General features: G+C 40.6%; 1 protein-coding gene and 1 long non-coding RNA gene across 2 annotated transcripts in view; one reads left to right on the top strand and one right to left on the bottom strand.

Moving 5' to 3' along the window:
- bean1 (brain expressed, associated with NEDD4, 1) overlaps positions 1–26,826 on the top strand; it is a 62,353-nt gene that overhangs the window by 19,938 nt on the left and 15,589 nt on the right. Inside the window, exons 2-3 of the mRNA XM_085799335.1 lie at positions 23,977–24,180; positions 25,746–25,887. Coding sequence (XP_085655461.1) covers positions 23,977–24,180; positions 25,746–25,887 — 346 coding nt within the window. The remainder of the gene's footprint in view (positions 1–23,976; positions 24,181–25,745; positions 25,888–26,826) is intronic.
- Positions 1–26,826, bottom strand: part of LOC146973073 (uncharacterized) — a 430,259-nt gene that overhangs the window by 399,837 nt on the left and 3,596 nt on the right. The window lies entirely within an intron of this gene.

Below are 26,826 nucleotides of genomic sequence, written 5' to 3'. Positions count from 1 at the left end.
ACAGACCCGGCTTATGATTGAGACTCGGCTTTTATTTGAGAAATACTCCCAGTTTTCTTGTCCTCGGAGGCCACCGTCACCTTGCAGACGGGAGGGCAAGGTGAATCTGAATGCTATATATTTTTTTTTTAATACTTTATTGCATGGTTTCTCACCTTCACAAACATAGTCATGATCATTTCATTTTCTTAATTGTACCTTGCATTTTTTTTTTCTTTTTTTGCAAGTATATATTCCAAAGTAAATAACAAACAAATAAAATAAACAAACAATAAGATAAACAAACATATATGCAAACTGGTGCTTCCCAAATGAGGATCACAAAAATAGAAAACAAACAAACAGACAAACAAAAAAAGATAAATCAGTAAGTTAATAATAATATAGTAAAATAAACTAACATCAACTAATGAGAAAATAAACGGTGGTGCATGTGTGCGTGTTCATGTGTCTGTGTGTGTGTATGCATGTGAGCATCAGTGTTGGGGTGGGGGCCATTTAGTTCATCTCCTTAATTTGATTGAATATTTCCACTGTTTTTATCAGCCTTTCTTTACAGTATAACTTATTCCAAATATGTATTTGTTCCCTATTTATAAAAGTTAATCTTTCCATCTCTAGACATTGTTCCGTTGTTGCTACCCATGCTCTTAATTTTGGTGTATTTGATTGTTTCCATGCTTTGGTCACCTGCTTCATGGCAGTTACTCTTAATATATTGAAAAAATAAATGTCCTTTGCTCTTATCTTTCCTTTTAAATAAATACCTAACCAATGATGTACCTGCAAAGGCTCTTTAAGCTCAAAAATGTACGTTAGGCTTTCCTTAACTCCTTCCCAGTATGTTGTTAATACTGGGCATGTAAAAAACATATGCATATAATTCGCCTCCTGTTCTCCACATCTTCGCCAACATCCATTATCTAATCCGGGGAAACATTTCTTGAGATTTGCAGGTGTGATAAAGAATCTCATACTCACTTTCCATGAAAACTCCCTCCAGTATTTGGATTGTGAGATTCTGAAATTTTCACCTATATTCTTCTCCACTCTTCTTCGTTCTTCTGTTTGGCCATTTTCTTCCGCCTTTTTACGGTCTTCTTCTAGTCCTTCATACTTTGTTCTATTTCAACAATTCATATATCAAAACGTGCAGCTTTTTTTGAACTTTATCGGCATTACTTTTCTCTTTTTAACTATTTATACTTTTTAAAATATTTAACTTTTTCACAAAAAATCTCACATTCATCAAAGTCTCAACCTCTCTTCTTCACAACTCCACTGTAGTGTAGGGGTTAGGGTGGATGCTTGCCACCCCTAAGGTCACTGGTTCGAATCCAAGGGAAGACCTCTTGTTATGTTATGTTGAATTCTGCTCTCCTCCCCTGCCTTCAATTGGTTACAGGTGTTTGTTATCTCCTTGATTACTCATACCAGTTTGCAGCACATCATCACATTACAATGAATGACAACAGTCTTGAAAGCAGTGTGCTCTCTGTAGCCGAGTGGCAGAGTAAAGGTTTAGTGATCATATGGTCATGGGTTCGATTCCTGCCTCAGTCATTTCACTTCATTGCTTGACTTTTGATTCCAATTATTCAGCTGTCATTGGACAGTCTTTGATTCCTCATAGTATAAAGCTCATTGTAACTCAGGTTCTCTGTGGCCATATGGTTAGTGCTCAGCCTGAAATTCACAGACATTTTCATTCTAAGTCATTCAAGCTTGACTCTCAAGCTTTCTTGATGTTGACAGTGTGCAGATCATTAACAGACAACAGTCTCTGCAACTGTGTGTGCACTGTGGCCTAGAGGCAGAGTGGAAGTCTAATGACCATGAGGATGTGGGTTCGTTTCTGACCTTGGTCAAACATTTGTATGGTGATCACTGCTTGCACTATTTGCTAATTCTGCAACAGCGTTCAGTTGCTGTCAGCAGTCACACCATTTCCATTCTTGGAAATGCTTTTTCTAGTTTTTAAATCCTTTTCCCACTTCTCTTTTATGTTACTCTCTACCTCGTTATACTTTTGCAAAATCTTATAAATTTTTGACAAATTTCCTTTATTTGTATTCCTATTTTGCGTCATATATTTAATCAGTTCATGCTCTGATGTCCCCTCATCTAGAAATCTACTCACGTAGCTTCTGACCTGCAGGTACTTAAAGAAGTGTTTCGATTCTAATTCATATTTGCTAGATATAATATCATATGAATTTATTGTGTAGTTTGTAATTAACTGTGAATATTTTATCAGTCCCTTTTTAGCCCAACCTTCCAAAATTTTATCAGTTCTATTAGGGATAAAGTCTGGGTCCTCTGCCATTTCTCTAACTAATACACATTCATTATCCATTTTTAATGTTTTACAAACCCGTTTCCAATTAGCCAATGTGTTGTCAATGCAGTAGTTCTGCCCTGTATAATTTTTCCATTGCGTTCTTCCAATAAAGGGCAATGACCCAATAGATACTCTTGCCATTTCTTTTTCTATATTAATCCATTTGGTTTCCGTTTCCCTTTCTGTCCATTTCATTATTGTGAGGAGTTGTGTAGCCAGGAAATAACCCTGTAAATTTGGGAGCCCTAACCCACCTTCCTCTTTTGGTTGGCATAAAGTCTTAAATTTAATTCTCTGCTTTTTGTTGTTCCAGATAAAATTTGAAATAATTCTGTTACAGTTTTTAAAGTATTTCTCTGGTACTACAATAGGCAGTGTTTGAAACAGAAATAAAAATTGCGGAAGAACCATCATTTTAATCGTTTCTACTCTGTTAAGGAAACTATGTGGCATTAATCCCCATCTACTCAAATCTTGCCTTATCTTAGTAATCAACGCACAGTGGTTGTTCTCATACAATTCCTCTAAGTGTTTACTAATATTAATCCCTAAGTATTTTACCTTCTTATTCTCCCATTTAAAGCTATAGCGCTCTTTCAATGCCTGGCTAGGTTGTCTCCCTATTATTAAGGATTCACATTTACTCCTATTTAGTGTGTACCCAGAGACTTTACCATATTCAGCAATTATTTTCATTAATTCATGTATTGATTCCTCTGGGGATGTCAAGTATACAATAATATCATCGGCATAAAGTGCCAGCTTGTGCGTTTCTTTTCCAATCTGTATTCCTTTTATCTCAGTATTCTGTCTCACTGCGGCTGCTAATATTTCGATATACATAGCAAAGATAAGGGGGGAGAGAGGATCTCCCTGCCTAGTACCTCTTTGTATTCGAATTCTTCTTGACAAAGTGCCATTGGTTTTAATTCTTGAGGTTGGGTTACTATATATTGCTTGTATCCATGAACAAAATTTATTATCTACCCCCAAGCTATCTAGCATCTCAAACATAAAGGGCCAGCTCACTAAATCAAACGCCTTTTGAGCATCTAATGTTAATAATACCACGTCAATATTTTTATTTTGAGCATAATCGATTAAATTAATTGTTCTCCTAATATTGTCTGCCAAATACCTTCCAGGAATGAATCCACATTGATCTGCATTAATAACATCAGTAATTATCGTCTTTAATCTTTTTGCTAATAATCCTGATATTATTTTATGGTCAGTGTTTAGCAATGATATAGGCCGATATGATGAGCATTTTGTAGCGTCCTTCCCCTCTTTTGGAATTAATGTTAAAATTGAAGATTGCCATGTTTGAATGCTATATAGATGTCAAAGTTTTCCCCACATTTTACACACTGGACCTTTAAAAAAGCTGCAGTGTTTTGATATTTAAAGCAGAAGTAAGTGGTCCGGTCGTTTTCGCTAATGCTGCGTTCCAGGCAGGCTTTTGAAATTGTAAATTACAGCTTCAAGTCACGACTTACGACTTTGTAGCTTTCCAGGCAACCCACTCGTGTTTTTCCGACCTGTTTTACCGGTGAAAGTCACTATAACGGCCACTCGTAACTTCTGACCCGTGAACTCGTACCAGATCGAACTGGTAACTTCACAAGTCGGAAAAATACGAGTTTCCTTGAACGCACCATAACAGTCCTCGTCCCTACGTCGCCACATTCACGGCGTTCCTTGGCTGCACACACAGCCCTGCATGCCGTTCTCTCTCCTCATTGGATAAAAACTGTAGGATACGATAAATGTTTTCTCCTCGGCTCAGAGCAGAGCAGAGTGACTGACAGACCCGTGTTTCAGTCCAAACACTCTATGTAAGTGATTGCTGTCGGGAGATATAACTATTTAAGACTTATATTAACACAAATATATCACTTACTTCTGCTTTAACTTCAAAATTGCTACTAAATAGACCACTGCTAGTCTGCTAAATGCAACTGCACCTACACAACTTCCTGTGAGGACTTTCACAATTAAATCAGAGTGGAAACAGAATTAAAACGTTTATGGATGACGATGCTTTAGAACCAAAACAATGGTCATATCTTCTTTTTACCAGATCGTCCACCATTAATCCATCCCTTTTTTTCCTTCGACACGATTTGATGATGTGTTCTGAAATCGCACCACATTTGTCCATTTGCACGTGTTTGAGTGTTGAGCCCTCAGGGCCACCGTACAATGCAGACACAGTGTGCGTATATAGAATAAGTAGAAATAAATGGAGCAAAATAGAAAAATGTGAAAACGCTAATTCACAAGCAGGGTCAGAGGTCAGAGGTCGTTGATATATGCGGATAAACAATCCAAACAAGTGACGACGGCAATAAAAACAAGAGGATGGTGGGAGCAGCAGCAGCAAAAGAGCGAGAGAGGAGAAGAGGAGGATGATTAAAGGAGGGGAAGGCAGGAATGTGGGCCAGCAGGGTGTGATAATCTGTCTCTCTGCCACGAATCCCACATGGGGGAGAGAGAGAGATTAAGGAGATGTATGATGTATTCTGACCCATATTCACACACACAGTGATGTTTTGTGACCCACATACAACCTCAGTGAAACACACATCCTAATTTAATAGCACTGATACTGGAGTGAGTGAGTGTTACATCAAGACTGAATGCACTTCACTAAATACATAAACATTGTAATATGACTGATTAACCTTCATAGTGGATTATGTTACAGCACAAAACTGTCGTCTTTGGTCATTGTAGTGTCTCTTTGTGTTAAATTTCCATCGGTTTGTCTCTTTAAAGGGACATTGTGTAGGAATTCCTCCCATCTAGCGTTGTGGTTGTGTATCGCAAGCAACTCAATCGTATTTTTCATGCTGCATTCACCTGAAATTGGGCAGACGGCAGACGGACGACAGCCGCTGCACGTACAGTAACGGCATAAACAAGCCTCTATGTAAACAAGTGGTCGGTCAGCACGGGGCAAAACAATACACGTGACAATATGTTGTCATGGCGATGTCGTATTGTTTTACCGGCTTTCTCTGGACTTCTGTGACTAAAATGACATCTGGTTTGTTAGCGACGGCCGTCTGCCCGACTGCAGGTGAATGCAGCATCAGTGTAACGCTCCATTCCTCCTCAACGCGGTGACTTTTCACAGACGCCATCTCGACCTGAGCCGACACATTGCAAAAACACAAAATCTTTCCCAGAATATTTGTCTTATTTCTAGTCAAAACAAATCTCATTCTACTTAAAATAAGACTCATGACATTAAAAACTAGCTTGTTTTTAGACACTTTTTACTTCTTTCAGGCAGATTTTCACTTGAAATAGGTAGAAAAATCTGATAGTAGAGCAAGTTTTTCTTTCTTATTACAACCACAAAAAACTTGCTTTCACTGGCAGATTTTTCAAACAAGTTCATTTTTAGGTGATGAGTCTTATTTTAAGTGGAAAGAGTTTAGTTTTGACTAGAAATGAGACATTTTGACAAGAAATAAGACAAATATTCTTGGAAAGATTTTGAGTTTTTGCAGTGCAGCTCTGGTGTCTCCGCTGAGTTTCCGTGGTTTCCTACCGTCACGCTGCCACTGAACGTAAAAACATGGCGACACCACATGGCAGCAGCACCGAGCTTACCCGCTCCATGTAGATATGAATGATATGAACGGCTAATTCAGAGCTGAAAGGAACACTTCAGTTTGTTGATGGGGGGGATTACTGGTTAATGAAAAACAGACTTTTGAACCAAATAATCGATTTTCGTGAAAAGATAACTGGAGAAGTTACACAATGTCCCTTTAAGGTTATTTATCAGCTGTTTACGGCCATTAGTGGTTGTGATTCATCCATTTACGACATTGAGATGGTTTTACATCCGTTTGTACTCACTGTCGTCTCCATCGGTTTCCTTTTACAGTTGTTTTTCATCCATTTAGTGTCTCATTGTGATTGTTGTTCATCTCTTTACATTATGTTCTCTCTCTGTGGTTTGGCTTGTTATTCAATTAGAGTTGGGTTGTGATGGTTTTTCATCCGTTTGTTGTCGTTTTGTGTCTCCGCGGTTTGTTTTTCACCCGTTTGCGATTTATCTTTACAGTTGTTTTTCATTAATTTAGTGGTCGTTTTGTGTCTCTCTGTGATTGATGTTCATCTCTTTACATTGTTTTCTCTCTTTGCGGTTTGGCTTGTTATTCATTTAGAGTTGGTTTGTGATGGTTTTTCATCCATCTGTTGTTGTTTTGCGTGTGTTTTTCATCCATTGTTGGTCCCTTTGTGACTCTCTGTCTGCTTTCAGTCAAGGACTGTGTTGTGGATTAAAGGGATAGTTCAACATTTTGGCAAATTGGCCCATTGCCGTAATCCCTATAGTCATAGCAGTAGGTTCGTTACCTTTAATTGTCGGTGCAAGCTATTTTTAGAACGGCGGAGCAGAGCCGCGAGCTGCTCAGAGCTACGCTACGGAGGCTCATGGGATTTCATGGTTTCCCTCATCAAACTCATCAAATACACAATCCAACAACTCCACAACGCTCTGGTGGACAAGTTGTGACCTGCACATTCACCATGCTATGAGATAATAACACAACGTTACCAGACAGAGTTGTTTTAGAGGGAAATACAGAGACTGTTGATGAAAAACTGTCCCTGAAGGCAACGCGCATCAGCTGTTTTGCATGAATTTCCCTCTAAAACAACTCTGTCTGGTAACATTCCGTTATTATCTCATAGCGTGGTGAATGTGCAGGTCACAACTTGTCCACCAGAGCGTTGTGGAGTTGTTGGATTGTGTATTTGATGAGTTTGATGAGAGAAACCAAGAAATCCCATGAGCCTCCGTAGCGTAGCTCTGAGCAGCTCGCCGCTCTGCTCCGCCGTTCTAAAAACAGCTTGCACCGACAATTAAAGCTAACGAAACCTACTGCTACGACTATAGGGATTATGGCAATGGGCCTATTTGCCAAAATGCTGAACTATCCCTTTAATCCACAACACACACACACACACACACACAGTCCTTGAGCCGGAGTCAGCAGAAGCTCCTGGCTGCTCTCGCCCTTCATCGTCCTGTAGTTCGCGCCGCTGCACCTGTCAATCATCCTGATGTCCTGTCAACCTTGAAGCTGCATCAACAGAGAGTGTAAAAGCTTCCTCACAGAAAAAAACTAAACTAAACAACAGACAGTGAACACATCATCAGCGTTTGGTGCAGATGTGTAGGTGAAGAATGAAGCTTTATTTACCAGGTGGTGAGAAGAGAAAGAAAGAGACACATGATGATGTTACACAACTCGCAGCGCGTCACTGAGAAGCTCCGCCCCCCTCTGAGGTCACACTGTGATGATGACTCACCTGACTTGTCCCGACATCATTCCTAAGTGCGTTTCCTGCTCTGCTCACTCTGTTTTAGGACCGTCTGTCACACATGTGGGTGCACAAAGAGGCCAGGTGCATTCACTATTTAAACAAAGTGGGGGGACGGAAAATGTCAACTATAATAATAGAAATAAACTTTATTTACGTCGCAACTTTCTTAACATAGTTACAAAGGTGCTTGCACAGATACCAGTGACAAACGAAACAATCAAATAAAAATAAAACACTTATCTTCTTCCTTTAAACGTACAAAAAACACAGTATAAAATCCTGACAAAAATAACATAAAATATAAAACTGCAGAGGAAGAAGAATCCGGTATTAATGTGGACGACTACAAACTTTATTTTAATTTCTGCTGCCTGAGAAAGATTGAGTTAATTTATGTAATATATGCTGTAGAAGATAATATAACTGATGAATTTTCATTTTTACAATCCAATGATTCAATATAAAGGGAAGAAAAATGGTCAAAATGCTGCACAATGAAGTTTATTTTACGTTATGCAGCACAATTTATAAACACTAAACCAAAGTATTCTAGTAAATTCTTAATACCGGTACTTTATTGAAAAGCTTCTTACCTTCACAAACATAATCAGTCATTTCATTCTCTTTGCGGTATTGTACTTTGCTTTTTTTTTCCAGATATATGTTCACAAAGTAAATAACAAACCATGAAGAAATCAGACAAACATATATACGAAGCAAACTGGTATTAGGATCTCAAAGAAAGGAAATTAACAAATAAATAAATAGCCTAATAATAAAATAAAAGTATTCTAGTAAATTCAAGCCCTGCAGCGTCTTTAAGATCTTAGTAGAAATAAGATTCACCTAGACACCACTGTTATTTTTAGAATTATATTATAATGTGTCAAATTAATTTTAATTTAATTTTACATTTTTAAACTTTCGAGTTCGGGTTTCGTCACTAATTTCAGTCACAGAAAAACATGAAAACTTTATTCAGAGTCTGTCTGAGCGCAGATGAAGAATTCAAACATCCTCCTCTGACACGGTCCAGCCTTAAACTGGGTTTTAACTCGTTTAACTTCTCCTCCTCCTCCTTTTCCCTGCTTCAGCACTAATTCAACATGATTGTTTAATGGCCGATGTCCTCCCTCCCTCCCTCCGACAACAACAACAACAAAGGCCTCCTCCATCCGTTCAATACAACAACAGGAAGAAGGATCAGAGAGAGAGTGGTTGTGTCCGAAATCCCTCCCTCATTCCCTCCTCCCTACTCACTATATAGTGAATTCAATATAGTGACTATATAGTGACTCACTGGTCAAATAAAAAAACACTTTTGGACACTACTCCGCCGCACAGTTAATGACGTATTACGTTGCGTAATTAAAACGGCCGGTGTAGCATAGACCTACGGATGTACCAACATAAAAAGAGGAGTAAAGCAATATATTAAGCGGTAATATATATATTTAAGCACCAAAGATGTTCAATCAAACCCACATAGTTTGAAACAACGTTCACAACAACGTGTCACAACTAAGCATAAAGTCCGCTAGCTTAATGCTAACATATAATGTAAAACACCATAGACGGGCTAACATAAATTAGCCTCGCTATCCAGAGTCTGTGGTCAGTTTATAACGCTTGTTAGGAAATTTGCTCTGACGTTTGTTGTGGGAGTCTGTGGAAGCCGTGACCGGACAACTCTGGCAGCTGGACACATTTATTGAGGCTGCTGCACTACTGCATTTATTTGGTAGCTACACCGGTCACTACTTCATTTATTTGGTAGCTACACCGGTCACTACTGCATTTATTTGGTAGCTACACCGGTCGCTACTTCATTTATTTGGTAGCTACACCGGTCACTACTTCATTTATTTGGTAGCTACACCGGTCGCTATTTCATTTATTTGGTAGCTACACCGGTCACTACTTCATTTATTTGGTAGCTACACCGGTCACTACTTCATTTATTTGGTAGCTACGCCGGTCACTACTTACATTTATTTGGTAGCTACGCCGGTCACTACTTCATTTATTTGGTAGCTACACCGGTCACTACTTACATTTATTTGGTAGCTACACCGCGGTCACTACTTGCATTTATTTGGTAGCTACACCGGTCACTACTTCTTGCTCCGGTTAGTGACCATCGGATGTTCACTACATTTCGCGGTGAATTGTGGGATAGATTTAGTGCACTATATAGTGAACATTAAAGCAGAAGTAAGCGATCCGGTCGTTTTGGCTAATGCTGCGTTCGAGGCAGGCTTTTGAAACCGTAAGTTACAGCTTCAAGTCACGACTTACGACTTTGTAGCGTTCCAGGCAACCCACTCGTGTTTTTCCGACCTGTTTTACCTGTGAAAGTCACTACAACGGCCACTCGTAACTTACGACCCGTGAACTCGCACCAGTTCGATCTGGTATGAGTTCACGGGTCGGAAAAACACGAGTTATGGGCTGCCCTGAACGCACCATAACATCTTGTCAGCCGATGGAGTTAGCAGCCCCCGCCCCAAGGCGCATCCCTTGGCTGCACACACAGCCCTTTATGCCGTTCTCTCTCCTCATTGGATAAAACCTGTAGGATACGAGAAAAGTTTTCTCCTGGGCTCAGAGCAGAGCAGAGGGACTGAGAGACCCGTGTTTCAGACCAAACACTCTATGTAAGTGATTGCTGTCAGAAGATAGAACTATTTAAGACTTATATTAACACAAAAGTATTGCTCACTTCTGCTTTAATAATCACTAAACATTCGGACACCACTACAAAATGGCGTGGTCACTATATAGTGAGTAGCTAGGGGGGATTTCGGACACAGCCAGTGAGTGAAGTGAAGGAAGCGATGAAAAACAAAGGGAGGAGGAAAAAGAAAGAGAAAGGAGAGGAGAGGAGAGGAGAGGAGGATGTAGCAGCAGTGACAGAGTCGTCCTCTCCCTCTGTCCTCTGACCGGTCTGGACCAAGGTCGAGGCTTTTCCAGAACACTGCACATGTGAGGAGACGACATCTGTCACTTCGTGTCGCGGCCGCGGTGACATAGAGACACTTTTCCTGGAAGGAAGTCCGCTCTGCTCTGCTCTGCTCACGGACCCTTCAGGGATCAGCCGACACATGTCCACTTCCTGTTTCTGTTTTTTTTTACTTAAAGGTAACTCAAGTCAACAGAGAAAAGAAACACCGAGCTTAACTCTCCTGTAGTCCATCTGTTTCCTTCCTTCCTTCCTTCCTTCCTTCCTTCCTTCCTTCCTTCCTTCCTTCCTTCCTTCCCTTTTCCCTTCCGTCAGTCCTTCCCTCCTTCCTTTTTGACCCAATTGACTCAATCTGTTCCCTCCCTCCATCTATCTTACCTTCCTTTTTCCCTTCCTTCTTTCCTCCAGTCTCTCCCTTCGTCCTTCCTTCCTTCCTTCCTTCCTTCCTTCCTTCCTTCCTTCCTTCCTTCCTTCCTTCCTTCCTTCCTTCCTTCCTTCCTTCCTTCCTTCCTTCCTTCCTTCCCTTCGTCCATCCTTCATCCTTCCTGCCTTCCTTCCTTCCCTTTTTCCCTTCGTCCATCCTTCTGCTTCCTTCCTTCCTTCCTTCCTTCCCTTTTTCCCTTCATCCTTCCTTCCTTCATTTTTTCCCTTTGTCCTTCCTGCCTGCCTTCCTTTCTTCCTTCCTTCTTTCCCTTCGTCCTTCCTTCCTACCTTCTTTCCCTTCGTCCTACCTTCTTTCCCTTCGTCCTTCCTTCTTTCCCTTTGCCCTTCCTGCCTTCCTTCCTGCCTTCCTTCCTTTTTCCCTTCGTCCTTCCTTCTTTCCCTTCATCCTTCCAGCCTTCCTTCCTTTTTTCCCTTCATCCTTCCTTCTTTCCCTTCATCCTTCCTGCCTTCCTTCCTTCCTTCCTTCTTTCTTTCCCTTTGTCCTTCCTGCCTTCCTTCCTTCCTCCCTTCTTTCCCTTTGTCCTTCCTTCCTTCCTTCCTTTCTTCCTTCCTTCCTTCCTTCCTAACAACAGGAGGGTTAAAGATCGGTCTTTATTTCACCACCGATGCTCTGGTTGTTTCCTTCACCCCGTGCAGCGTGTGTGTCCGACAGAAACGGTCGGTCGTGTTTCTCTTGAGTCTTTCTGAAAGGGATATTTTTAGCTCGCTCACGTGTCATGTGAAAAGGAGGAACAACAGAATTGTTTCTGCAAAGCGGTGGAATATCTCTGCCGTCCCGAGAGGCTGCGAGACTGGAGATCGTCCCACTGCCTCTAAAATAAAAATAAAAAATGATAAAAACCCAAAAAACAATGAAGGAGATAAATTAGAAAATTAGAATTAGAAAATTAGAAATACTTTATTTAATCCCCGAGGGGAAATTTAAAATGTCACAGAGCAGCAGCAAGACAATACAGACAACAAACACTGAGTAAAAATACATGAAGACATAAAAACACATAATACAGAATGAAAAAGAAATAAATATATGAATAAGAGATGTGTGTAGAAGGTTAAAAGTTAAGAAGTTAAAGAAGTGCTGGGTCCAGGATGCTTATGGTGACTGCATTCATTAATCAGATTGAGGAGTTGTACAGAAAGAGTATCTTCAATTAGTAGTCGTTAGAAGTAAAAGTGAAACACACTCTTCTCCTGGGACGTCCTCACATCACATCATCGTCTCCTACAACCATCCCAAAATAATCTGAGATGCATAATAACTCCCCTCCTCTATGAGATCTAATGTTAAACCAGTCAGTCATGTGATGAGAGCGACCAGCTGAGAGGTTAATTAGCGCCTGTGCTAGTTGATGCAAATCCAGCTCAGGTCGTTGTCGGAGGAGTTTTCAGTTCAGTCTGCCGTGAAAAACAGTCGTGACTCCACAGAGTTAAAGAGGAATATCTTCTTCATTTGTCCCTTTTTAAAGGGATAGTTCAACATTTTGGCAAATTGGCCCGTTGCCATAATCCCTATAGTCATAGCAGTAGGATCGTGACCTTAACTCCAAACTCCGAAACGCTTTCATGGACAAGTTGTGACCTGCACAATCACCACGCTATGAGATAATAATGGAACGTTACGAAACTGAGCCGTTTTCAAGGTAAATCCAGGGTAAATACAGAGACTGCTTGCTGAAAAAACTGTCCCTGAAGGCAACGTGCATCAGCGGTTTTGCATGAATTTCCCTCTAAAACAACTCTGTGTGGTAACGTTGTGTTATTATCTCATAGCGTGGTGAATGTGCAGGTCACAACTTGTCCACGACAGCGTTTTTGATTTGTTGGATTGTGTATTTGATGAGTTTGATGAGGGAAACCAAGAAATTCCCTTAGCCTCCATAGTTTAGCTCTGAGCAGCTCGCCGCTCTGCTCCGCCGTTCTAAAAATAGCTTGCACCGACAATTAAAGGTAACGAACCTACTGCTATGACTATAGGGATTATGGCAATGGGCCAATTTGCCAAAATGTTGAACTATCCCTTTAATTGTCTGTGCAAGCTATTTTTAGAACGGCAGCGCAGAGCCGTGAGCTGCTCAGTGCTACGCTACGGAGGCTCATGGGATTTCTTGGTTTCCCTCATCAAACTCATCAAATACACAATCCAACAACTCCACAACGCTCTGGTGGACAAGTTGTGACCTGCACATTCACCACGCTGTGAGATAATAACACAACGTTACCACACAGAGTTGTTTTAGAGGGAAATTCATGCAAAACCGCTGATGCACGATGCCTTCAGGGACAGTTTTTCAGCAAGTAGTCTCTGTTTTTTTACCTCTAAAACAACTCTGTCTCCATCTCATTTATTAAACCATCATCACAATGACTCCAAAGCTCTTTAATTCACGTAAAAATGTAGCATAGTTAAGCTAAAAATCCTGCATAGTTCCTCTTTAAATGATATATTTGTATGTTTTGAGCTGGACAGAGCGACTACACAGTGCTCAGTTATAATGGAAAATGACTAAAACCGAGTGGAAAAAGGGTTCGTAAGACCTGAGCCTTGTTTAAATAATCCTGCATCAGCATCTGTAACGAGATCGTGACATGTAGCAGCAGCACTTGGTGGATGGAGCCGTTGGCCAACAACAACAGCAGCAGCAGCAGCAGGTGATGCTGAGAAGGAAACAAGTCGCCAGGTGCCAATAAGAAAAAAGGTGTCGCTGCAGGAACACGACTGTTGTGAATGTGTGCAAACTGTAATGATCCTGATGTGTTACCGTCCCGCTGAGCAGCAGCTGCTTTCACAGACAGAAAGTGCAGAGCGTCGGCTTTTATTACTTAAACCAAGTCAAGTTTCAGAGCAACGATCCGACGACGCATGACAAAATATAAGGAAATATACTCACATCAACTATTTACTGGCTGTAACATACAGACACTACAGGTGAATAGGGTAAAAAAAATAAACTAACAGATATCACCATGAAACTTCCCAAGTGTATCACTTATATTAAGACAAATATTTTTTGTATTACAAGTTTTGTCAAATTTTATGTTTAAATATGTAAATTAGGCATTATCTAATGAAATATGTGCTAAATTGCATATATTTCCAGAACCGAAATCTGAACATTGGATAAAGCTACTTTCAAAATTCTTGTTTTATTTTGTTGGCATATTAGAGTCAGAAGTTTTTACAGAGGAGGATTTTGGATTTTATCTCTATTTATCACTCTGTAAATGAGAAAATACTCTCACCACACTGCAAAAACTCAAAATCTTACCAAGAATATTTGTCTTATTTCTAGTCAAAAACAAACTCATTATACTTAAAATAAGACTTATAACAGGGGTATTCAATTAAAATTCATTGAGGTCCAGTTACTAAACTTTCATCCAAGTGAAAGGTCCAAACCTTATAAAGTCCAAATGGTGTCTTATAAGCTATAGCCTACCCCAACAAAGTGCATTTTCATATCTATTGTCAATTTTCAACACAGGAAACATTTAACATAGTGCACTTTTATAGTAAACAACTAGCTTTTTTTTTTTTTTAATTTTTTTTACCATGAATAAAAGTAGCTCCCAGGCAAATTAATTTAAGGCCTGTATTTCAATTAAAGAGAACAAGACCGAATAAATAAGGGGGTTTCCCTGTTTGTTTGTTTGTTTGTTTGTTTGTTTGTTTGTTTGTTTGTTTGTTTGGTGCTTTTTTCTTTCTTCCTTTCTTTTTTTGAGGCCAAGGTGTCAAAAGCATCTTGATAGCTGCACTGTCATTGTATTGTCCCCCTCCATTAAATATGGAGGAAGGCTGAAAATCACAGGATGTGTCTGTTCTGTTCTGGTGATACAAGTCAGTAGTCCTGAAATAGGTGTTTCTCTAACACACATTCTACACCTCTGAAGCGACGTCTTCCCGCATACGAGCTTCCTGCTCCTTCCAAACGGGGCAGAGCTCCGCGTGAAGAAGTTTACAGACCGAGGGAGAACCGGGGGTCAACACAACACCGGCGGAGAAGCAGGAAACAAGCACGTCGCACCGCTACGGCGTTGTGAGCGCACATTAAAGTAATGGGTTTGTGCGCGCAAGAGACCCTTCTGAACGGCCCCCACACGCGCGCACACACGCTTAACCAAGGCGGCGGCGGCGGCCACAAACGCCCAGCGGCTCGCCTTTGACTTCAGCATCAACTTTTTTTTATTTTGGAGCAAGGCTGTCATCACTCCGTCTCCTTTCTCTTTCCCTCTCGGACGCACTGGCCGCACCGGGTAAACAAACGATCTGATTGGCTCAATTGAGTGAAGCTGCCGTATTGACTGGAGCCCGCTGTCCCGTCGGAAAAAAATGTTATTATTAGAGATTGGTCTCGGGTCCGGATCGAACCATCACTCGGTCCGGGTCCGGACCGAGGTCCGCCATTTGGTGATGCCTGACTTATAACATAAAAAGTAGCTTGTTTTTAGACACTTTTTTACTTCTTTCAAGCATATTTTCACTTAAAATAATCTGATAGTGGGACAAGTTTTTCTTTCTTATTACAAGCACAAAAAACTTGCTTTCACTGGCAGATTATTCTGCTTATTTCAAGTGAAAATTAGTTTGAAACAAGTGAAAATGATCTAAAAAAAAGTAAATCTTTAGGTGGTGAGTTGTATGTAAGTGGAAAGAGATTAGTTTTGACTAGAAATTAGACATTTTGACAAGAAATAAGACAAATATTCTTGGAAAGATTTTGAGTTTTTGCAGTGCAGCCCTAAAAAAATCCAATTTCGCCCTGTTTTTAGGAATAAAACGTTGTATAAAACCACAAAGGAGAAGAAATCTGTATCGCCGGTGCTGTTAAAATATTTCAAAACCATAATTTACCCTCTGTTTTGTTGGTATATGAGCAGAGTATGTGTGCATGTGTGCGTGTGTTGTTGTTTTTCGGCTGCACGCTGCGGTGGAGACGTTTTCAATATCACTTAGGCTGATGGGTTTAAAAATCCAGCTGTGTGTTTAATGCATCCTAATGAGCAGCGCCGCTCTAACCGCATTGATACCGATTGTTTCTGTGTAACTGGTTTAATTAGCCTCAGGTCTCTGATGTGATGAATGTTGTCCATTAACAAATTTAGGATGTGTGTGTGTGTGTGTTTTCACCTGATGCTGCGTCACGTTTTTGTTTTTTGTTTCTTATTTTTTATCTATGAGTTGGTCTGATGAATATAAATGTGATGTATAAGAGAGGGCACTTCATTTATTTATTTATTGGTTTATTTATCTATTTATTAATTAATTTATCTATTTATTTATTGCATGGGAAGTTGTTGTCATGGCAACAGCGACTCCTCTCTCGCGGGATGATCCATACCACGCCGACAGTAGCCTATTGGCAGCAGCAGATTTTTCTACAACAACAACAACAAACAGACAGTGAATGAGAGTGAGCACAGAAAGGTTACTGAAGTTCAGGATATAATCAGATCGGCCCACACACACACACACACACACACACATACATAAACACACACATGCACACACACACACACACACACACTCTGCCTTGTAAGGTCAGATGCAGCAGCTCAGAAACACAAATGCTTTAATGGCAGATTATTTATATTTTTCAGATTTCAGGCGACCTCGTACATCTGCTTCCTCTTTATAAAGTCGACTACATTTATAAATATGTATATTTTTATTATTTTATTTTATTTTATTCCTGTCACACACACACACAGCTCAGTGCTTGAATCAACATGTACTGTAATATGTAGAAGTTAATCTTCTACATGCTGGTCATATGTGTAGTAATTGCAGTGCGGTTTACAGTATACAGTAAATTGCATTTATAGTAAATTGGACAAGGTAATTAAAGCAGAAGTAAGCGGAATTATTGTGTTAATATAAGTCTTAAATAGTTGTATCTTCCGACAGCAACATTACATAGAGTGTTTGGTCTGAAACACGGGTCTGTCAGTCGCTCTGCTCTGCTCTGAGCCGAGGAGAAAACTTTCCTTGTATCCTACAACCTTTATCCAATGAGGAGAGAGAACGGCATAAAGGGGCAGTCCTCTCTGTGTGTGCAGCCAAGGGATGCGCGTGAATAGGGTGTAGAGGTAAGATCGGGCCTAAAAAATCCAGCCCGACCCGACCCAGGCCCGCGGGATTAAAGCCCGACCCGACCCGAACCCGAGCAATTAACTTGATTTGCAGGCCCGAGCCCGAACCAAACCCGAAATTTCATATTCGTCCTTAATCTAGCGCGGCACTTTAAGAGAGAGAGAGAGAGAGAGAGAGAGAGAGAGCGCAGAGAGAGAGAGCGCGCAGAGAGACAAAGAAGAGCAATGACGGGGTGGATAATAGACAGACTTGGGCTTAAGATTTTGGGCTTACACTGCAAGACTATTCGTCTGTTCACATCTCAAACTGCACGAGCTTCCCTCTTCAGTCCTACGTCTCAGATCAGTCTCAGACCCCCACTAATTGCACGTTGTTCTACGATTGCTCTCCACCACGATTACCCTGCGATGCCGCTGAGATTTGTGCTGCTCTATAATTGCTCGATTGTAAACATCAAATTGACATTGGTTCCTGATGTTGGTTCCTATATAGCAGAGTCCATGTGGAAGATCAGACCGACAAACACACAGACAGACAGCGCGCATCACCTCCAAGGCCGGTGCTGCAGAGAGAGAGAGAGAGAGAGGGAGAGGACGGCGCTACTCTCTCCAGCCAGCTGACGTGTAGTTCACCTGCGGCTCACCTGCAGCTGTCAGAGGAGCCTCACTAGTTCTCTCACAGTGGACGTGGCTGGTGTAGGCTCGCTATTTTATACTGTAACGGCAAGAAAAAAAATAATCGTCCTCAATCGCTGATTGTCTGATAGTGTGTGTGTATTTGTCGGGCTGATCTTCCACCACGGACTGCGCTGCATTACTGATCATCACCCGCGCACCCTGTCTGTCACAGCTGTGGTCTAACTTCAGCTTCTCACTTCCCTGTCCCTCCTCTCTCTGTCTGCCCGTTCTAACTCCATCTGACGAAGTTCAGCATCCTGTCCTGTTTAGTTAAATAGCAATTAACTTACAGCGCCCTCTCTGTTTTTTTTCCCCTAATTATTTATTTTATAACAAGTATTCCTCAGTTTAGTATCTCCACACATCGTTTATACTTAAGGCCCGACGCGAAGCGGAGGGACGAACAACGCCCCTTAGCCGTGGTATAATGAGCATATACCACGGACTGGAGTGATATATTGCTTTTATAAAACGGTTACGAATAAAGGCAATATAAAAGAGGGATACGCAATCAATTTCATGTAGTTTTATTCAACCAGAAATACATATTATCCAATAAAATAGCCTCACTGTGAAAAAAATAGTCCCACCTCTCCAGACGTTAGCTCCAAATTAGCTCTGCATCTCGTCTTTTCCTCCGCTTTTTTTCAGGTTAATGTCACTGATCAATCCCCTCTACCATTGTTAACCCTCCCCGGAGGTGAAAGTTCACCTTAAACATGTGAATTCAACTACTTTAGTCCGTTTTTTAACATCGTAAAAACACCAGCTGTCTTTTACTACGGACTGCAACAGTCCGTTGTCATGGATACATGACAACAACTTCCATTCATACCAGTCATACGTGCCTGACGCGGAGTGATAGCTTACGCTGTGATAAGGTTTTAGAATAGTAGCCGTGGTATATGCTCATTATACCACGGTTAACAACCAATCAGATCGCCGGATTTCACCTTTCCGTTTTATAAATTTCTATAAACATATATTAAAAAAAAAAAGTCAGCGAGAGAGAAGCCCGGCCCGACCCGACCCGAACGTAATGATTGACATTTTATACCCGACCCGACCCGAAATTCGGGTCGGGTCGGGCTCGGGCTCGGGCTCGGGCTTAAGATCTTACCTCTAATAGGGTGACGTAGGGACGAGGGCGGTGACTGCTAACTCCATCTGCTGACAGGAAGTTAGCCAAAACGTATGTACTTATGTCGCCCACTTATGTATTTGCAATGACTTCATTCTAAGGAACCAGAAAGCTTTCATTTGTATGCGGCTGTGATTCCACTTCAGTGAAATATGTATTTATGAAAGACAGATTTGATTTTTGCTAATAAAAAAAAAGCCAAATAAGTTACAAACTGGCGCTTTAAAGAAGAAAACACTTCACTGTACATTACTTCTCTCTTGGTCCAAGTGGAGTTTGTTGTCGTCCTCTATCGAACAGACCTCTCTTTGACCCGCCGTCGTCCGTGGTCGTCCGGGCAGCCGAGCCAACCAACCGACCGGAGTTATGGTATGTTTCATATTGAAGAGGCGGAGGTCGTAACTCATAGCGACAGGCTGTCAGATCGGATCGCGGCGGCGGCTTGATGCTGCTCTATAATGTATGCAGCTAATGTACAAAGCGATGCAGCGAACGCAGCACCAGTCGATATCACAGCCTCTTTACCTTTATAGCTTCTGACACCCAAAACTAAAGGACGGCCATGACTCCTCAACCTGGACTGACACACACACACACACACACACACACACACACACACACACACACACTATATATATATACTGTATGTATATACTATACAGTACATGACCTATTCGTTTATCATTAAGACAACTTTACCTTTACCAATATTTATCTACTTTCCTGTAGTATTTTTCTTTCTTCAACCTCCTTTAATAATAAACTGCTGCTTCAGTTAACTACATTATATCTTACAGCTTCCTGAATAACATTATAACTTTATTAAAGCTGTTTGCAGAGCGCCAACTTTTTAAAAAAAAATCGATTCATTTTTCATTAATGAGGAGATTTTTGGCTTTGGCAACAGGAAACAGTCCTGACGCAGCAGCTGATCAGCCTGCGTCAAACAGACTTCAGACCTCACTTTATGTATAACCATGACTTTAAAGGGATAGTAGCATTTTTTTTAAAAGTGTGGTTGTATGATCTACAAATAGCCCCTAAGTACTTTAATTGCAGTAGAAGACTCTCTGCACTCCTCCTGTTAGCAACGCCAGCCCATAATAGCCCTGCCCAGAGATTTACAACATACATTGTTGTGAATGGACCCAAAAAAACGGCCTATTTTCACGGCCTAAAAGAGGTTTTACCTGAAAAAAAAATACACAGTTCCATTGTTCGCTATAATATAATTTTTTCCAGCCCTTCAAAGTGCAGGAAAAACACAGTTTTTATTTGGACCTAACCAACTGCTGATCGGCGGGCGCTAACCCTGGGCGGAGGGATACGTGAGTTGGTTTTTCCTGCACTTTGAAGGGCTGGAAAAAAAAATATTATAGCGAACAATGGAACTGTGTATTATTTTTTCAGGTAAAACCTCTTTTAAGCCGTGAAAATAGGCCGTTTCTTTGGGTCCATTCACAACAATGTATGTTGTAAATCTCTGGGCAGGGCTATTATGGGCTGGCGTTGCTAACGGGAGGAGTGCAGAGAGTCTTCTACTGCAATTAAAGTACTTAGGGGCTATTTGTAGATCATACAACCCCACTTTAAAAAAATGCTACTATCCCTTTAAAGTTTATTAATGCTGCTTTAAACCCTGTGTTTATTACCATGTAACAGTTCTTAGAGGGAAATCTAAAGGGGTTATTAGACAGGTGGGATCTTGAACTGGGCTGATCAGAGGATAAATGTTGTGTTATGTTATGTTATATTTTGACACAAACAAGCGGTTAAAACCACGCCCGCTTAGGAAAAGTTGGCATCTGGGATTTTTTTCTCCTTTTATTATCAGTCCTGTTCTGGATTTTTAAAAAACCAGCAGGAAACACCGATTGCATCTGTTTATTATTCATTTATTCAGTTAAAACAAACTTATTATCAACAAATTATAAATCCCGCTTCACATTATGTTACCTACTTGCAAATTAAAATATAATTAACCCTTTAAAATAAAGTTTAAACATCAGTATAAATGTTAAAGTCGTTACTCGGTCTGAATAATATAAATATTAATAACAACATGTTTCCAGATAAAGTTTGTGGCCTATTTGGAAGTAATCCCACCAACACTGTGTGTGTGTTTATGTGTGTGTGTGTGTGTGTGTGTGTCCTGCCGTTGGAAATTATGTGAATTTATATCTATATAATTATAGATTTCCCCCCGGAGAGAAGGAGAGAAGATGGAGTTTATGAGAAAGAGACGAGAGGCGAAATGAAGAGAAAATCATGTTAGACGAAAGAAAGAGAGAGAGAGAGAGAGAGAGAGCAGACAAAGAAGTGTGTGTGTGTGTGTGTGTGTGTGTGTGTGATAGAAAGAAAGAAAGAAAGAAAGAAAGAAAGAGAGCGAGAGAGATGAGACGTCAGCTGGGAATCGTTCGGGGTGAAAGAACATTTTCCTCTTCTCGGGAATCTGTGTGAAACCAGATTATGTTGGACAACAGAATTACAGAGGCTGACGTGGAAGAGAAAGAGAGAAGAGAAGAGAAGAGAAGAGAAGAGAAGAGAAGAGAAGAGAAGAGAAGAGAAGAGAAGAGAAGAGAGAAATGAAAAAGATATTGTGAGTGTAAATCACTCCGAGGCTTCACACTCGATCAGAGCGAGGAGGCGGTGTGAGGGTCAGCGGTGACGTCATCGATGACGTCGCTGCGTTAAACTGTGTGAATGATCAAATCATAACAAGCAGGTGTTGGATTTGTGTGTTAAAGGGATAGTTCAACTTCTAGGCAAATTGGCCCATTGCCATAATCCCTATAGTCATAGCAGTAGGTTCGTTACCTTTAATTGTCGGTGCAAGCTGTTTTTAGAACGGCGGAGCAGAGCCGTGAGCTGCTCAGAGCTACGCTACGGAGGCTCATTATGGGATTTCTTCATTGGTTTCCCTCATCAAACTCATCAAATACACAATCCAACAACTCCACAATGCTCTGGTGGACAAGTTGTGACCTGCACATTCACCACGCTATGAGATAATAACACAACGTTACCAGACAGAGTTGTTTTAGAGGGAAATGCAGAGACTGCTTGATGAAAAACTGTCCCTGAAGGCAACGTGCATCAGCGGTTTTGCATGAATTTCCCTCTAAAACAACTCTGTCTGGTAACGTTGTGTTATAATCTCATAGCGTGGTGAATGTGCAGGTCACAACTTGTCCACCAGAGCGTTGTGGAGTTGTTGGATTGTGTATTTGATGAGTTTGATGAGGTGAAACCAAGAAATCCCATAATGAGCCTCCGTAGCGTAGCTCTGAGCAGCTCACGGCTCTGCTCTGCCGTTCTAAAAATAGCTTGCACCGACAATTAAAGGTAACGAACCTACTGCTACGACTATAGGGATTATTATGGCAATGGGCCAATTTGCCAAAATGTTGAACTATCCCTTTAAAGTTTAGAAAAGTGAATGTGAGTGTCCTCCTCTGATGGACAGCGAGGAGACAGACAGAAGAGACATTAAACAGAGGAGAGGAACAGGATCGCTCTGTAATCTAATGACGGAGTGTGTGTGTGTGTGTGTGTGTGTGTGTGTGTGTGTGTGTGTGTGTGTGTGTGTGTGTGTGTGTGTGTGTGTGTGTGTGTTGTGTGTTTAGACTCTAGCTCTAATTATCTGTCACACACTGAAATGGAATAAGTCCTCAGGGAGAGAGAGAGGAGAGGAGTGAGACGTGTGCAGGGTGAAACAGCAGTTACGTAACACAGATAGATAGATAGATAGATAGATAGATAGATAGATAGATAGATAGATAGATAGATAGATAGATAGATAGATAGATAGATAGATAGATAGATAGATAGATAGATAGATAGATAGATAGATATAGATGAAGGGTTCATAGAAGGGTTTTTAGTATCAGGCTCAGTCCAGTTCTTTGAAATGGTTTCATCCATTTATTTGATATTTAATGTTTCAGTTTTGACTTATTTCTCATTGGATGCACTGTACAGTATATCATTTTAATTTCCCTCATTGATCCTAATATGATGCTATGTGCTCTGACCCATGACATTCACTGTTTTTGAGTTTCATACATAGAAGCAACCCAGTTAAAAACACAACAATGAATGAAGTGAAAACTCATCCGAGTCCAAAGTTTATTAGAACCAGACTCAGATTTAGATTATGGTGGAGTAAAACAGAGTCACATTGAAAACAAAAAGACCTAATCAAAATATTAAATGTTATTAAAAAAGACACAGTACATGTTAAAAACAGACACTTTTCTATATCTTTGTATCTGATATTATTAATAATATAATACAACTTTATGCACAGATGACACACATGTGCAGAAAAGAGCTACTTGACTCTGACAGAACCTACAAACACAAATATCACAGGTTTTCAATCAATAATAGAAAATCAGTTGTTGTTCACTGCAAAAACTCAAATATCTTACCAAGAGTATTTGTCTTATTTCTAGTGAAAATTTCATTTCTAATCAAAACAAATCTAATTCTACTTCAAATAAGACTCAACACATTTAAAAAGCAGCTTGTTTTTAAACACTTTTTACTTCTTTCAAGCAGATTTTCACTTGAAATAAGTAGAAAAATCTGATAGTGGATCAAGTTTTTCTTCCTTATTACAAGCACAAAAAACTTACTTTCACTGGCAGATTTTTCTACTTATTTTAAGTGAAAATTAGTTTGAAACAAGTAAAAATTAACTAAAAAGAAGAAAATTTTTAGGTGATGAGTTATTATTTTAAGTGGAAAGAGATTAGTTTTGACTAGAAATGAGACATTTCGACAAGAAATAAGACAAATATTCTTGGAAAGATTTTGAGTTTTTGCAGTGTTGTTTATCAAGTTTTCTCTGGTTTCATTTTAGGAAAAAGTGAAAATGCTTTGCTTTTATTGTTGTATATGTGTTTTATATGTATGATCTTTGGATTCATAAACACTCGGTGTGTGTTAATGTGTCTGTCCCTGCAGTGAGCTCCAACCAGAGCCATGGGGAGTACCCAGACTGCCGCAGTGAGAGGGAGTCGGGCGGGGAGGCGTCTCTCCTGGTGTCTCCGCTGGTGGTGGCCGGGATCGTTATAGGTCTGGTGCTCTTCCTCTCCTGCGTCACCATCATCGTCGGCAGCCTGCGCAAAGACAGTCGCCTCCGAAACCCGCACCTCCGAGCCAGCTACGGTCAGTGAACGCCTCCTTAATAAACACACTTAGTAGAAGTCTGTTAGTTAACCACCGTGGTGTTGTGAGGTTCTTTTTCTTGGATTCATTTCCTGCCCAAGTCTGGCCCATATACAGTTGGACCAGTTGGACACGTGTCGGACCAGAAGAACGCGGCAAAAACTCAAAATCTTTCCTATTATTTCTTGTCAAAATGTCTCATTTCTAGTCAAAATTAATCTCTTTCCACTTAAAGGGATAGTTCACCCAAAATTCAAATTGCACTCATTATCTACTCCCCCTCATGTGGACTAAGGGCTGGGAGAAGTTTCAGAGTCCTCCGTGCCTTCTCTGAGTTACAAGGGGTCTCGGCGTAGCAGTCCATGTCCATATAACGGTTGCAAATACCAACTTTCTTCGTAACAAAAAGACACACCAAAAAACATCCAAATACCTCCATGCTGCTCGTATGTAATATCCGTCCAATTTGGACGAACCAGGAAGAGAAGCTTCCGCTACAAACAAGACGGCTTCAATACAAGACGGACATTACAGACGAGCAGCATGGAGGTATTTGGATGTTTTTTGGTGTGTCTTTTTGTTACGAAGACAGTTGGTATCCATTTACAACCGTCATATGGACATGCACTGCTACACCGAGACCCCCTGTAACTCAGAGAAGCCACGGAGGACTCTGAAACTTCTCCCAGCCTTCTCCCCCCTCTTAGTTCACATGAGGGGGAGGAGATAATGAGTGAAATTTCAATTTTGAGTGAGCTATCCCTTTAAAATAAGACTCATCACCTAAAATGTACTATTTTTTAGACCATTTTCACTTGTTTCAAACAAATTTTCACTTGAAATAAGTAGAAAAATCTGCCAGTAAAAGGAAGTTTTTTGTGCTTGTAACAAGAAAGAAAAACTTGCTCCACTATCAGATTTCTGTACTTATTTCAAGTGAAAATTGGCTTGAAATAATTAAAAAAATGTCTTAAAAACAAGCTACTTTTTATGTGATGGGTCTTATTTTAGGTCTATGAGTCTTTTATTTTAATGAGATTTGTTTTGACATTTTGACTAGAAAGAAGAGAAATATTCTTGGTAAGATATTGAGTTTTTGCAGTGAATTTACCTATGTAAAAAGATTCATTATTAGCAATCAGAATTAACTTGTTTTTCTGTATGTTTATTTTTGTAACTAACAAATCTTGACTTTTCAATTTGCAGCACTTTTTCTGTCTTTGTGATTGAGCGCTCTGAGCCACCGTACCTTCATTTGCCTCTAAAGTCTTAAGCAGGCTCTCTGGGGGATTTAAATATTTAAAGGCCCCTACTAATATGAAACAAACGCCGCTGCCAGGACTTTAAATGGAAAAACAAATGACCTCATCTGGTTGAAGTCCTGTCGTTATCGAATTTCTTTCTTTTTATCAGTCTTCGTATGCGACGCTGAGTCAATTTTCTCTGAAAACAAATTACATATGAAAGATTGGCACAGGATAAAGCAGTCCATCCATCGCCTCCATTACTGTAATGGTGCTGGATGATAAAAGACATTGACGTTGTCTCTGTCTCTGTCTCTTCAGGACCAGATGGTTTCTCCTACGGAGGTTCAGTGGGAGAACTGAGGTCGACCTGTTTAGAAGACTTTCCTCCTGGTTTGGACTTTGACTCGTACAGAGAGACTCTATCGCAGGTCAACAGCCTGTACCCAGACTCACCTCCACGGTAAGAGGCTGTGGGTGAAGCTAACGATGCTAAGTAGCTACGTAGCTTCAGTCCTGTTTACACATTTAAACTTCAGAGGAGAAGATTGATACCAGACTCAGGTTAAAAACAGAAACAGAAACGTCATATTTCCATCACTGTTTCCTCATCGTTTTTTGCCTCACTCCCGAGTCCATGACCAGCAGATAGACACCATCCTTTCGACTGTGCGTGCAGTAACAAGGGAGATAGAGCCGTATCGCCCGTAATTAGCTTAGCTCAAACGCTGGAAGTGTATGGGTAGTGTTAGCCTGCCTCCTACCCGAGCCAAAATCAGCAGTTAGAAGCTGATTTCATTTTAGCTCTAAACTCTGTAAATATATCACTTTATCCACATTTCAAACATTTTTAGGTGAGAAAGTAGTCGTTTAGATCAGCAGTGTGTCGTTAATTTGTCTAAACACCAGCTGTTTACAATTTTGTTCGGACGAATTCGGCGCTACTCAAGCTAGCCGTTGTGACCAACGCACTTCCGGTTACTTTCACAAAATAAAACACCCGTTGCCCTTTACATACAGAAAACCATGACGATAGAATTTGTGCTTTTACTTTGAAATAGGAAGCTAACCTACCCTCGATGTAGCTAGCTTGAAGCAAAATAAACCGTCTTTGCTTGAACCCTCCGTTTTGACCGATTAGCGGCATTTGACCGCTCAAGATGCCTTACCGGAGAGTTTTGTCAGCTCTGAGACGAAGATCGGCCCGCCGGTTTCCGTTTAGAGTTGCTGAAGAGTTTCTCTGATGACTTTAGGTGGAGGCAGGCTAACACTACCCATACACTTCCAGTGTTTGAGCTAAGCTAATTAGCGACTTTAGGTAGGAGGCAGGCTAACACTACCTATACACTTCCAGCGTTTGAGCTAAGCTAATTAGCGACTTTAGGTGGAGGCAGGCTAACAC

This window comes from Trachurus japonicus, chromosome 15 (genome assembly GCF_045865225.1).
Source record: "Trachurus japonicus isolate A0001 chromosome 15, Traja_1.0".
Taxonomy (NCBI): Eukaryota; Metazoa; Chordata; class Actinopteri; order Carangiformes; family Carangidae; genus Trachurus; species Trachurus japonicus.
The sequence above is the reverse complement of the archived record's forward strand: the minus strand, read 5'-3'. Positions and strand labels throughout refer to the sequence as shown.